Below are 15,442 nucleotides of genomic sequence, written 5' to 3'. Positions count from 1 at the left end.
CAAGGGGGAATGAGAGAGAGAGGAAGAGAGAGACAAGCACTGAAAGAGAGAGAGTAGAAGAGAGAGACAGAGTGACAGAGTGAGAGAGAGTCAGAGTGACAGAGTGAGAGAGAGAGAGAGAGAGACAGAGAGACAGAGTGAGAGAAAGAGAGAGAGAGAGAGAGAGACAGAGAGACAGAGAGACATAGTGAGAGAAAGAGAGAGAGAGAGAGAGACAGAGAGAGAGAGAGAGAGAGAGAGAGAGAGAGAGAGAGAGAGGGAGGAGAGAGACAGAGAGAAAGAGATAAACACTGTAAGAGAGAGAGGGGTAGAGAGAGAGAGAGGGAAGAGAGAGAGAACAGTGAAAGAGAGAGAGAGAGAGAGAGAGAGAGGGGATGAGAGAGAGACAAACACTGAGGAGAGAGGGGAGGAGAGAGAGAGAGAGAGAGGGGAAGATATGAAGAAAGAGAGAGTAAGAGAGAGAGAGAGAGAGAGAGAGAGAGGAAGAGAGGGGAAATAGAGAGAGAGCAAAGGGGGAATGAGAGAGAGAGGAAGAGAGAGACAAGCACTGATAGAGAGAGAGGGGAAGAGAGAGACAGAGTGACAGAGTGAGAGAGAGACAGAGTGACAGAGTGAGAGAGAGAGAGAGACAGAGAGACAGAGAGACAGAGACAGAGTGAGAGAAAGAGAGAGAGAGAGAGAGAGAGAGAGACAGAGAGACAGAGACAGAGAGACAGAGAGACAGAGTGAGAGAAAGCGAGAGAGAGAGAGCGAGAGAGAGAGAGACAGAGAGACAGAGTGAGAGAAAGAGAGAGAGAGAGAGAGAGAGAGAGAGAGAGAGAGAGAGAGAGAGAGAGAGAGAGAGGGAGGAGAGAGACAGAGAGAAAGAGATAAACACTGTAAGAGAGAGAGGGGTAGAGAGAGGGAGAGGGAAGAGAGAGAGAAACAGTGAAAGAGAGAGAGAGTGAGGTGTGAATGAAAACCCTCCCTCTCACTGAGAGATGACTAAGGATTAACCATCTGTTGCTGGATCAGAGAGAAAGGGAGGTGTGGCAGAGAACCTTTCTCAGGAGTCAGAGAGAAAAGGAGGTGTGGCCGAAATCCCTGTCTCAGGAGGAGTCAGAGAGAAAAGGAGGTGTGGCCAAAAACCTGTCTCAGGGAGTCAGAGAGAAAAGGAGGTGTGGCCGAAAACCTGTCTCAGGAGAGTCAGAAAGAAAAGGAGGTGTGGCCGAAAACCTGTCTCGGGAGGAGTCAAAGAGAAAAGGAGGTGTGGCCGAAAACCTTTCTCAGGAGAGTCAGAGAGAAAAGGAGGTGTGGCCAAAAACCTGTCTCAGGAGAGTCATAGAGCCTCAAAATGTACACTACCATTCTCCAAGCACACACATCGGAGAGGGTCGGAGTACGAGTCCAAATCAAAGTATCCGAAACGAAGCAGGGAGTGCACTTCTCCAAGCACACACATCGGAGAGGGTCGGAGTACGAGTCCAAATCAAAGTATCCGAAACGAAGCAGGGAGTGCACTTCTCCAAGCACACACATCGGAGAGGGTCGGAGTACGAGTCCAAATCAAAGTATCCGAAACGAAGCAGGGAGGGCACTTCTCCAAGCACACACATCGGAGAGGGTCGGAGTACGAGTCCAAATCAAAGTATCCGAAACGAAGCAGGGAGGGCACTTCTCCAATCACACACATCGGAGAGGGTCGGAGTACGAGTCCAAATCAAAGTATCCGAAACGAAGCAGGGAGTGCACTTCTCCAATCACACACATCGGAGAGGGTCGGAGTACGAGTCCAAATCAAAGTATCCGAAACGAAGCAGGGAGGGCACTTCTCCAAGCACACACATCGGAGAGGGTCGGAGTACGAGTCCAAATCAAAGTATCCGAAACGAAGCAGGGAGGGCACATCTCCAAGCACACACATCGGAGAGGGTCGGAGTACGAGTCCAAATCAAAGTATCCGAAACGAAGCAGGGAGGGCACTTCTCCAAGCACACACATCGGAGAGGGTCGGAGTACGAGTCCAAATCAAAGTATCCGAAACGAAGCAGGGAGGGCACTTCTCCAATCACACACATCGGAGAGGGTCGGAGTACGAGTCCAAATCAAAGTATCCGAAACGAAGCAGGGAGTGCACTTCTCCAATCACACACATCGGAGAGGGTCGGAGTACGAGTCCAAATCAAAGTATCCGAAACGAAGCAGGGAGGGCACTTCTCCAAGCACACACATCGGAGAGGGTCGGAGTACGAGTCCAAATCAAAGTATCCGAAACGAAGCAGGGAGGGCACTTCTCCAAGCACACACATCGGAGAGGGTCGGAGTACGAGTCCAAATCAAAGTATCCGAAACGAAGCAGGGAGGGCACTTCTCCAAGCACACACATCGGAGAGGGTCGGAGTACGAGTCCAAATCAAAGTATCCGAAAAGAAGCAGGGAGGGCACTTCTCCAAGCACACACATCGGAGAGGGTCGGAGTACGAGTCCAAATCAAAGTATCCGAAACGAAGCAGGGAGTGCACTTCTCCAATCACACACATCGGAGAGGGTCGGAGTACGAGTCCAAATCAAAGTATCCGAAACGAAGCAGGGAGGGCACTTCTCCAAGCACACACATCGGAGAGGGTCGGAGTACGAGTCCAAATCAAAGTATCCGAAACGAAGCAGGGAGGGCACTTCTCCAATCCAACTCCGTTCGTACATGTTTTGAAGCATGCATCAATGCTTCAACAGGAAGTAGAAATAGAAATATGACACTTTAAAAAAATATCTTTAGCAGGCCATTATTTGAGCTGATATTGGCTTGCTAGCCAGTAGTTTTATAGTTTGCTGCAATTCTCATTTTGCAAAATGACATGTTTTATAGCGAACTCTTCCTACGATTCTACTAATTTTGCCATAGGGTGGAGACAAGTGTTTGAAGTTTTTAATATGATATCTGAGTGAGACTGACTGACAAAATCAATGAAGGCCCCTCGGCCGGTAATTCGAACACGATAATACGTTTAGATAGCTGGCTCCTAAATTAATTTAGCAATCCCCCCCCCCCCCCCCAAAGAAAAACAAACATTTGCTGACATGGGCTAATTGACTGACTGACATAACAAGAGAAAAAACTGCTGACACACGACCAAATTTAGAAATTGCAACTTGTGTATTTTACTATTCCAACTCTCAACAGTAAGCCGAGACCCCAACTGTCTTCCGATTAGGAAACTGATCCAACCGCCTTCAAAAGGGGGGGGGGGGGTTCAGGTGTCCGTCCCTGCTGTAATGCCTCAGCGGCTGTAAACTGTCATCACAGTGGTCAGTCAGACGGTGATGCAACTAGCAATGTATCACTCTGTAGATCTACCCTAGCTTGTGTATGTATCCCCTCCCCCCCACCACCCCTCCTCTGTGAAGTGTATTGGGACCTTGTGTATGTATCCCCCCCCCCCCCCTCTGTGAAGTGTATTGGGACCTTGTGTATGTATCCCCCCCCCCCCACCACCACCCCCCCGTCTGTGAAGTGTATTGGGACCTTGTGTATGTACCCCCCCCCCCACCACTCCCCTCTGTGAAGTGTATTGGGACCTTGTGTATGTATCCCCCCCCACCACCCCCCCTCTGTGAAGTGTATTGGGACCTTGTGTATGTATCCCAACCCACCACCCCCCCTCTGTGAAGTGTATTGGGACCTTGTGTATGTACCCCCCCCTCTGTGAAATGTATTGGGACCTTGTGTATGTACCCCCCCCCCACCACCCCCCCTCTGTGAAGTGTATTGGGACCTTGTGTATGTATCCCCCCCCCACCACCCCCCCCTCTGTGAAGTGTATTGGGACCTTGTGTATGTACCCCCCCTCTGTGAAATGTATTGGGACCTTGTGTATGTATCCCCCCCCCACCACCCCCCCCTGTGAAGTGTATTGGGACCTTGTGTATGTATCCCCCCCCACCACCCCCCCCCTCTGTGAAGTGTATTGGGACCTTGTGTATGTACCCCCCCCCCCCACCACCTCCCCTCTGTGAAGTGTATTGGGACCTTGTGTATGTATCCCCCCCCCACCACCCCCCCTCTGTGAAGTGTATTGGGACCTTGTGTATGTATCCCCCCCCACCCACCACCCCCCCTCTGTGAAGTGTATTGGGACCTTGTGTATGTATCCCCCACCCAGCACCCCCCTCTGTGAAGTGTATTGGGACCTTGTGTATGTATCCCCCCCCCCCCCTCTGTGAAGTGTATTGGGACCTTGTGTATGTATCCCCCCCCCTCTGTGAAGTGTATTGGGACCTTGTGTATGTATCCCCCCCCCCTCTGTGAAGTGTATTGGGACCTTGTGTATGTATCCCCCCCCCTCTGTGAAGTGTATTGGGACCTTGTGTATGTATCCCCCCCAACCCACCACCACCCCTCTGTGAAGTGTATTGGGACCTTGTGTATGTATCCCCCCCCCCCTCTGTGAAGTGTATTGGGACCTTGTGTATGTATCCCCCCCCTCCCCCCTCTGTGAAGTGTATTGGGACCTTGTGTATGTATCCCCCCCCCCCCCCCCCCCTCTGTGAAGTGTATTGGGACCTTGTGTATGTATCACCCCCCCTGTATTGTAATAATGTATTTGACTTTAGCCCGACTATATCCTTTAAGTCACTCAATAGATGAACACTGAGAAACACTGTAGAAGCCTGGCGGCCATTTATGTTGACAGCTATGGAGCTCTGGAGGTCATGTAGCTGTTGAAAAGCATGTGGGGTGTTTGACAAGCCTTGGCTTGTGGGAGATTTAATTTAATCTCATTGTAAAATAGACTGACTTTTTCTGTTGTAATTCTCCCCTCAATGACTCTTTAGATGAAATATTCAACAGCGTTTTATCTCCAAGACAAATTGCCTCCGTCTTACAACCCTACAAACAGCTTTTCGGTTAATGCATCTGTGCAGAATGATTTCCACTCAACTTGACAAAGATGCTGCTGTTGTCATTTATACTGGGTACAGAGGGTAAACAGACACATCTCACAACAGACACATCTCATACAGACACATCTCAACACAGACACATCTCAACACAGACACATCTCATACAGACAAAACTCAACACAGTCACATCTCAACACAGACACATCTCATACAGACACATCTCATACAGACACATCTCACAACAGACACATCTCAACACAGACACATCTCATACAGACACATCGCACACAGACACATCTCAAAACAGACACATCTCACACAGACACATCTCAACACAGACACATCTCATACAGACACATCTCAACACAGACACATCTCATACAGACACATCTCACAACAGACACATCTCATACAGACACATCTCAACACAGACACATCTCAACACAGACACATCTCGACACAGACACATCTCACAACAGACACATCTCACAACAGACACATCTCATACAGACACATCTCACAACAGACACATCTCATACAGACACATCTCACAACAGACACATCTCAACACAGACACATCTCAACACAGACACATCTCATACAGACACATCTCAAAACAGACACATCTCACACAGACACATCTCACACAGACACATCTCATACAGACACATCGCACACAGACACATCTCAAAACAGACACATCTCACACAGACACATCTTAACACAGTCACATCTCATACAGACACATCTCACACAGACACATCTCAACACAGACACATCTCATACAGACACATCTCAAAACAGACACATCTCACACAGACACATCTCACACAGACACATCTCATACAGACAAATCTCAACACAGACACATCTCATACAGACACATCTCAAAACAGACACATCTCACACAGACACATCTCACACAGACACATCTCACAACAGACACATCTCAAAACAGACACATCTCATACAGACACATCTCACCACAGACACATCTCACAACAGACACATCTCATACAGACACATCTCACACAGACACATCTCACACAGACACAGACACATCTCAACACAGACACATCTCAAAACAGACACATCTCATACAGACACATCTCACAACAGACACATCTCACACAGACACATCTCATACAGACACATCTCAAAACAGACACATCTCATACAGACACATCTCACAACAGACACATCTCATACAAACACATCTCATAACAGACACATCTCACAACAGACACATCTCACACAGACACATCTCAACAAAGACACATCTCAAAACAGACACATCTCATACAGACACATCTCAAAACAGACACATCTCACACAGACACATCTCACACAGACACATCTCAAAACAAAGAGACTCAAGAAGTAGGAATATATCTGCTTAATTTATTTATTTATCTGTTGACACAATTTTAGTAAAAACATAGTTGAATGCTGATAATAATTCATCAGGGTGCTATAAAAACAGAACTGTATTTTACAATATAAATATGTCTAATTTACAACATGTCTTCTTTTTCTCAGAGCAAGTGGAATTAATTATATTACAGAATGGTAGGACAGTTTTTTAAAATCCCGGCAACAGCTACACTCCCTTACGTATGTATCTGGACAGTGAAGCTATTACTTTTAATTTGTCTCTTATAAATGAACTGTTTTATAAGAAGCGACAGTACAGAAGGTGCTATGTTTAAACATGGTTGTTTATAAACCGTTTAGAAGTTAATTAAAGTACTTTATGTACCACGCCTCTCTCATTTCAAAGGTGTCATAAAGTATTTCTACAAATGTATATTACTTTTTTTTGGGGGGGGGCGGGGGCGTCAAAAGTTGAGCATTTGATCCCATATTGCTATCACACAATGACTACATCGAGCTTGTGTCTCTACTAACTTGTTTATATGCATTTGATGTTTGTTTTGGGTGGCGTTTTCAGATTATGTCGTGGCCGATAGAAATTAATGGTAAATAATGCATTGTGTAATTTATTTAACATTTTTTTGTTGTTGTTGAAAGAATATAACATGTTTCTGAAAATACCGACATTAATGTGGATGCTACCGTGATTTTTGTGCTCCAGAGTGGTTCGTCGGTCGAAAGGCACTGCATCTCAGTGCTTGAGGTGTCACTACAGACACCCTGGTTCGATTCCGGGCTGTATCACAACCGGCCGTGATTGGGAGTCCCATAGGGCGGCACACAATTGACCCGGCGTCGTCCAGATTTGGCCTGTGTAGGCCGTCATTGTAAATCAGAATTTGTTCTTAGACAGACTTGCCTTGTTAAATAAAGGTCAAATAAAATATACAACTAAACAGATAATCATGAATAATGATGAGTGAGACATGTTTAGGGGGTTATGATTTTTGTCACTTTTTTAGTCATTATTATTCATGATTCATTCATGAATAATTCATGATTCATACATAATCAAGGATAGCATACATATTATTAATGTAGTGGTGTTCGGGAAACATATTCTACTCTCATTTACAGTAAAAGTCACTCCAAAATGACACAATACATGATTGACCATTCATTCCTTTGACAAAAAAAAAGTAATCCACTTTACGTGAATTTGTCCAAATACTTATGGCACCTTTAGAAATGGAGGAACTAGATACAGTCCATTAAAACGGATGCCTTTCTAAACAGTATCAACATACCTTCAAATTAAAGGTGACATTCTGTACGGTCGCCTCATATAAACATTTAATTTTTTATTATTATTTTTAAAATCTCAAATCCAAAATGCTGCGGTACAGAGCCACATACATTTGTTTTAGCTTCACAGTCCAAATAAATACATAGGAGAGTGTATATATATCTACTGTATTACAGCTACATGAAGACCTATGGAGAGGCTTGAGACCACACGGTAACCAGGTTTACATGTCAAATCTGTGTTTTTTATAATTATTGTTTTTATTATGTGATTATAAAGACACTTAGGTCATTTTTATACAAAAGAAAACTAGTTGATTAGACATTTTAACCCATTGTGTCTTTGCTATCCTACTTCTGAATCAGAAAGGGGTCAACATTTATGTCAAATATAAAGACGTGTAACATCGAAGTCATCAGAACCGACCATATTAGTTGTGTTTCTTGTTCAGAAACTAAGGAGGGAAAATAGAATAAACAAATAAACAAACAAATAAACAAATAAATAAATAAATAAATAAATAAATAAATAAATAAATAAAATAAACAAATTAATTAATTTTAGAGTCAGATGGTTTAATCTTTACAAACAAAAAAAACATATTTTAGGACATTTAAAAACAAAAACAATTACTTTATACTGTAGGATCTGGATCAACTCAGGGGTAAATGTTACATGAATGAATTGTCATCATTTAGGAAAGCAAATTAACGTAGAGTGAACGTCCTCGACACGTGCTATTACACCAGATACAACACTTTATTGTGTGTGTGTGTGTGTGTTCATGTTTAATTGAACTAGAATTGCATTAAAATGCCCAAAGGTAGACTATTGAAGCACTTGACTGGCAAAAAAAATAAAAACAACAGACTATAGAATACCACAGACTTTAATAATGAATCTGCCTGGGACAGTTTCTACATCACACTGGTTTTTGTTTTTAAATGTGCACACACACATCTTAATGCTTTAGTTATGCTTGATTGTCTCTCTAAAGGAAATATTTCTGTCTAGTGTAGTCTTCATGAAAAGCACTTATCACTCTGAATACTACAGAAGCCTTTCCACTGATACAACAGGGTTGGGATGTTACAGGAAGATAATGACAAAACTACATGGGACAAAAGTATGAGCTGGAAGTAAATGACATGTTTTGTTGGAAACAACAAAAGGAAACATGATTGAATAGTCTGCAGTGGCATACAATGTCTTAAAACATGGGCTGCAGTGGGATACAATGTCTTAAAACATGGGCTGCAAGTGGGGATACAATGTCTTAAAACATGGGCTGCAAGTGGGGATACAATGTCTTAAAACATGGGCTGCAAGTGGGGATACAATGTCTTAAAACATGGGCTGCAAGTGGGGATACATTGTCTTAAAACATGGGCTGCAAGTGCGGATACAATGTCCTAAAACATGGGCTGCAAGTGGGGATACAATGTCTTAAAACATGGGCTGCACTGGGGATGTGATGTCTTAAAACATGGGCTGCAAGTGGGGATACAATGTCTTAAAACATGGGCTGCAAGTGGGGATACAATGTCTTAAAACATGGTCTGCAAGTGTGGATACAATGTCTTAAAACATGGGCTGCAAGTGGGGATACAATGTCTTAAAACATGGGCTGCAAGTGGGGAAACAATGTCTTAAAACATGGGCTGCAAGTGGGATACAATGTCTTAAAACATGGGCTGCAAGTGGGGATACAATGTCTTAAAACATGGGCTGCACTGGGGATGTGATGTCTTAAAACATGGGCTGCAAGTGGGGATGTGATGTCTTAAAACATGGGCTGCACTGGGGATGTGATGTCTTAAAACATGGGCTGCACTGTGGATGTGAGGTCTTAAAACATGGGCTGCAGTGGGGATGTGATGTCTTAAAACATGGGCTGCACTGGGGATGTGATGTCTTAAAACATGGGCTGCACTGGGGATGTGATGTCTTAAAACATGGGCTGCACTGGGGATGTGATGCCTTAAAACATGGGCTGCACTGGGGATGTGATGTCTTAAAACATGGGCTGCACTGTGGATGTGATGTCTTAAAACATGGGCTGCAGTGGGATGATAGTGGGATGTGGGTGTGACTGAAGCATCGAGGGAGGGAACATGTTTGGGCGGGGCATGGCGTGGAACGTCACTGCCATTGGGTGGTGGTGTAAACTGGGCGGGGCCACAACAGAGAGATGCGGTGTTGAGGTAAGAAAGGGAGAAGGTCCAGGGGGACACATATCTGCTCCCATAGGCTGGCGGCTGACTGGGACTGGCAGGACCTGGGGGAAGAGAGGGGGCTGGGGATGAGGGGGCAGGAAGGCTGCATGGTGGTAGGCATGGTGGTGCTGCTGGTGGAGAATGGTGTGTTGGATGGTGATGGACCCGTTAGGCACGGGAGACAGGTGGACGGGGTGGAGCATGGGAGGACAGGAGGGAGACATGGGGACAGGAGACCCAGGCAGGACAGGCTTCATCTTCCCTGGGAACACCTGGTGTTGCCGATGGTGATGGAGGATGTGTCTATGGGTCTGGATTTGAAGGACACAGTGGTGTTTTTCCATGTCGTCAGACGGGTGCTGCGGATGGAAACTCGGAGGTCTGTGATTGTGGAAAGGGATAGCGGGTCTATGATAGGGACTACACAGGCTGCCTGTAATGTTAAGGCCTCCTGGCCTCAGGCCCTCCCTGATCCCCATCTCATCATTAACCCTAATCCCAGGATAACACCTCTGGTGCTGGGTATGACCCTGGGGAGGCTGGGGGCTGTGGCACCTCTGTTGGTTGGGGTAGCTCTGGAAACTATGCTGACAGGACTTGTCCGGCCCCGTATTCTGTATCTGAAACCTCTGTGGAGTGGTGAATGGAGGGGTGATCTCTCTCGCACCTAGTGGACTGACATGAGCTGCTACTGTCACTGTTTGTCTTGTTATACAATCTTCTCCATTGTTGCCCATTTCTAGATTATGTACCATGATCGGGAGAGAAACATTGGGAGAGTTTTGGAGACAAATAGTGATGTTTTTGTTTTCATTAGTAATACTGATTATTTCTGGGGGATTTGGGGGATCTTGTACAGGCCCAGGTAGAGAGGGAGAGGAAGAACTGTCTTCTTTGATGCTGGGAACATTGTTCTGAATCTGGAGCCGAGGAGAGCCTCCCATTGGCTTACTGCTGTGCTCTACAGCTGGCTGACTCGGGGCACTACAGCTGGCCAGTGGACCTTTAACAACACGGTATTCTACATCCGTATTCATTAGATTCATCTTACATCTGTCATCAGACTGTACATCCACAGGAGGTTCTGCCATGTGAACATTGTGACCTACAGGAAGGTCTGAGATGTGAACATTGTGACCTACAGGAAGGTCTGAGATGTGAACATTGTGACCTACAAGAGGTCCTGAGATGTGAACATTGTGACCTACAGGAGGTTCTGAGATGTGAACATTTTGACCTACAGGAGGGTCTGAGATGTGAACATTGTGACCTACAGGAAGGTCTGAGATCTGAACATTGTGACCTACAAGAGGGTCTGAGATGTGAGGAGCATAACTGTCCCCTCTCTGTCTCTTCCTCTGTCTCCCCGCCCCACCACAGGAAACACAGACAGACCAAGAGGACCCCCCCTCAACCATTGAACCATCCGGCCCATTGGGCTCTACCATTACAGGTGACTGACACTTGGTGCATGGGACCTGGTGGTCAAGGCCTTGCTCATCAGCATCAAGCAAAGATGATGCTGTCCGCTTCCTTCTCAACGATTGACCGATACAACAACAGTCTTTACCACAGCTCTCTGGTGAAAGGGATTTAGTCATGCTTGGTTTTTGGGTAATGGTCCCTGGGCTTTGTGGTGACAGATGTGTCATCACCATGGTTCGTTTTTGTCTAACTGCCCCAGCGGGGTTCTCTGTGCAGGGTTTGTCGTGGCTCTGTGAGCCGTGTCCTGCAGCGTTTCTCTGTTCTGTTGATGGATCGACTGGGTCTCTCCTGCCGTCGCTCCCGAACACCTTTTCAGAATCCGTGGCGCCCTCATCACAGAGACTGAGGCTGCCCGCTGATCCGTTTACACTGCCTGCTGTTTCCTGTCTGCTTCTCTCTTTCTCCCTCTCCTCTCTCTCCTCCCTCTCTCTCTCCTCCCTCTCCCTCTCCTCCCACTCTCTCTCCTCCCCCTCTCTCTTCACCCTCTCTCTCTCCCTGTCCTCTGTGGCAGAGGGAGCAGCGTGGCCGCTGTCAGCCTGATTTTGAGCTGATTGCTTTGACTTCTCTAATGGCTGTGAAGTGGGGCCTCTAAATTGGCTATCAAGTCCTTCCCAACACTCTGACTGTCTCTGGAATTTGTTGCATTTCTCTGCATCGCTCTCCACACCTCCATCCGTCTCAGTCTCTCTGTGCCTCTCTTCCTCATATCCTCCTCTCCTCCTTCTCCTTCTCCTTCTCTTCTTCTTCTTGTGGCTCCTGTAATGGCGTCGGTCTCTGGATTTCCATTTCTTGATGCCTGCTGCTCTCTTGCCAGTCTGATCTTTTGACTGACTACTAGATTTACCACTGCTGTAGACTCTGCTGTGTCTCTTCAGTTGCAAGTTGCAGATTTCTGTGTCTATGTCACTCATGTGGTGATCACATATTAGACAATCCTTCCTCTCCACTGTCTCCCTGTCATCTCTGATAGGGATATGATGGTCTGGCCTTGAGTAGGCCTCTTGGTTGTGCATGTTATCTATTAGTTCCTCAGAACAGACAGAGGTTGAGCCGATACACAACGCCTCGGGTAACCTCGGCTCCGTCTTACTCTGACTGTCACCAGTACGAACCTTCGCCCTGCTCTGCGACTGCTGCGAGGCCTTAAAGTCAAAATGGAGTGGATTGCAGCTGTAGGAGAGACAGGGCTCTGTCCTGGTGAAGGTCAGCATCTCTGAAGGCCATTGGAGAACAGTGTATCCATCTTTGCTGAGCACAGAGAAGAACGGCTGACTGGGCTTGGTGAAAGGACACGACAGGGTCTTCTTCACCACCACCGTAATGTCTTCTCCTTTCTCTCTCACAGTCCCAGGACGCTCAGAGGACTGAGAGGAGGAGGAGACGTTCTCAGGGGGACCATCAGAACTGCTAATGAAGAAGTGTTCTTCCCCCGAGACACTCCTTTCTACTTTATGAACTTGTTGCTGTTTGCATGTTTCCGGTTCAGCCTCTGTTGAGCCGTTTTTCTGAGTTTCCTCAGAGTTCTGTGTATCTAATACTGTGTCTGGGTCATCTAGGGGAATGTGACAAAGGGATGCAGGTAATTGGGAGACAGAGGACACATAATGTCTGGCGATATCCTCCGAGTTAACCAGCACAGAATACAGATGTGATGCCTGTGGAGGCATGGGGATGTCAGACCTGGACAGTGTATCTGATGACTTCTGGCTCCCCTCACTAACACTGTTAGGGCTAAGATCACCAGGCTTAGTGCCGTTAATCTCCACACCCGCAAAACCCCGTCCTTTCTCCTCTGCAGTGGTTGAAACAGGGACGTTCAGCTCAACGAGGGGAATTCTGAGCGTCCGTGTTCCGGTACGTTCTTTGGAACCCTCCTCCGTGTTCTCACAGAACACAGCCGCAGCAGAATCCAGCTTCACCGATGCTTTCTTTGGGAATGAGAACGAGAAGGCGATTTTGTGCCTTTTGTAGGTTTGTTTCTTGGCCTTGCCGTTGTAGGGCCAGTACGATGTCTGCTGGGTCTTGCTGTTGGAGGCCAGGCCAGTGCTGGTGCCTGTGGTGTGGTTGTGGGTGCCGGTCTCCAGCACGGTGGAGTTGTGGCTCTCTTCTGACAGTCCATCAGTACAGCTCTCTCTGCAGCTGGCGTCCACTGCTACAGTAGTAGACCTGAACTTGGGGCCACTGCCTGGAGCGCTGAAATAGAAAAATAAAACATTTGAATGAATATCAGCAAGTAAGTCCGTGTTTATACGTGCATGTTACTCAATTGTTACGTGCTAATCCCTCACGGATATTAATGCTCATGATTCATTTGGATATACTTAAGCAAGGACTCATGATTCATTTGGATATACTTAAGCAAGGACTCATGATTCATGTGGATTTACTTAAGCAAGGACTCATGATTCATGTGGATTTACTTAAGCAAGGACTCAACTCTAGATGACTGCAGTGTACACTTCAGTTATACAGTGTATCCAGTATATGAAAACATTTTTTTTTTTACAGTTTATTTATTTATCTTCTTCAACAAGGGTTCTTCTTTGATCCTCAAAGTTCTTTGAAGAACCTTAGGGTTCTTGGCACTGACAATTTCCCCCAAAAGGTTAGGAGGTACGGTTCATCGAGGAACCTCCTTAGTAGGTGGGGGGGGGGGGGGTTCTTAAAGGAATTGCACAACTGAAACATTTGGATTTAAATTTGAAAGGACAGTAGATGTAGGCACATAACTGAAAAAAATGGAATAAAGCTCTCCTCAATTTAAGGTTTGTCCTTTGTATGGTCTAAATGTATATTGTTTCATGATAATTCCATAGATCTTTTCCAATTTGTGCGAATCTTTCTAAAACAGAAAATGGACACAATTCCATGGATATCAATCAACAAAGAGGTAAGAGTACGTAGGCTATGAGAATATGTTGAAGGCTAGCTGTATTGGGTGCAGATGACTCACGTTGCGTCTGTGTCTGCAGGTATGCAGACGAGGAGTTAAACAAAGGTATGTTATGCAGATGTGCCATCCTCCTCTCTTACCTCTTCAATGAATATCCCATAGAGGTTTACATTATGGACATGGGATGTGCATGAAAACCACTATAGTCAGGGGTGGCAGGTAAGGTAACCTAGTGGTTAGAGCGCTGGACTTAGACAAGATCGAAAGGTTGCAAGATCGAATCCCCCGGGCTGACAAGGTAAAAATCTGTTGTTCTACCCCATGAACAAGGACATACCTAGTTAAATAAATAAGTTGAAATACATCCACAGGTACAACTCCAATTGACTCAAATGATGTCAATTAGCCTATCAGAAGCTTCTAAAGCCATTACATCATTTTCTGGAATTGTCCAAGCTGTTTAAGGGCACAGTCAACTTAGTGTATGTCAACTTCTGACCCACTGGAATTGTGATATGTTGAATTTTAAGTGAAATAATCTGTCTGTAAACCAATTGTTGAAAAAATTAATTGTGTCATGCACAAAATAGATGTCCGAACCGACTTGCCAAAACTATAGTCTGTTAACAAGAAATTTGTGGAGTGGTTTAAAAATGACTCCATCCTAAATGTACGTAAACTTCTGACTTCACCTGTATGAAGGTTCCCCAACAGTTTACGTTTGAAGAACCCCTAAAGGATAATTTAGGAACCTTTTCTTTTTAGAGTGTAACCAAGATGGTTGAAACTATAAATACACCCAGCAGGACAAGATGGTTGAAACTACAAATACACCCAGCAGGACAAGATGGTTGAAACTACAAATACACCCAGCAGGACAAGATGGTTGAAACTATAAATACACCCAGCAGGACAAGATGGTTGAAATGATAAATACACCCAGCAGGACAAGATGGTTGAAATGATAAATACACCCAGCAGGAAAAGAAGGTTGAAATTATAAATTATAAATACACCCAGCAGGAAAAGAAGGTTGAAATTATAAACTATAAATACACCCAGCAGGAAAAGCCGGTTGAAATTATGCATTTTAAACCAAGCAGGAAAAGAAGGTTGAAATTATAAATTATAAATACACCCAGCAGGAAAAGAAGGTTGAAATTATAAATTATAAATACACCCAGCAGGAAAAGAAGGTTGAAATGATGCCATTCGAACCGATTAAAACATTACAACCAGAAGATGTTCTTTGTGACTATTAACCTGCTTTAAATGTCAGGAACTATT

The 15,442-nt window shown here is 45.3% G+C and overlaps 1 protein-coding gene across 1 annotated transcript in view; it reads right to left on the bottom strand.

Moving 5' to 3' along the window:
- Positions 1–6,273: 6,273 nt before the first annotated feature.
- znf804a (zinc finger protein 804A) overlaps positions 6,274–15,442 on the bottom strand; it is a 164,572-nt gene continuing 155,403 nt past the window's right edge. Inside the window, exon 4 of the mRNA XM_031801623.1 lies at positions 6,274–13,455. Coding sequence (XP_031657483.1) covers positions 9,609–13,455 — 3,847 coding nt within the window. The 3' untranslated portion in view covers positions 6,274–9,608. The remainder of the gene's footprint in view (positions 13,456–15,442) is intronic.

The sequence above is a fragment of the Oncorhynchus kisutch genome, linkage group LG2 (genome assembly GCF_002021735.2).
Source record: "Oncorhynchus kisutch isolate 150728-3 linkage group LG2, Okis_V2, whole genome shotgun sequence".
NCBI lineage: Eukaryota > Metazoa > Chordata > Actinopteri > Salmoniformes > Salmonidae > Oncorhynchus > Oncorhynchus kisutch.
Note: the sequence above shows the minus strand (reverse complement) of the source record. Positions and strands in the feature narration are given on the sequence as shown.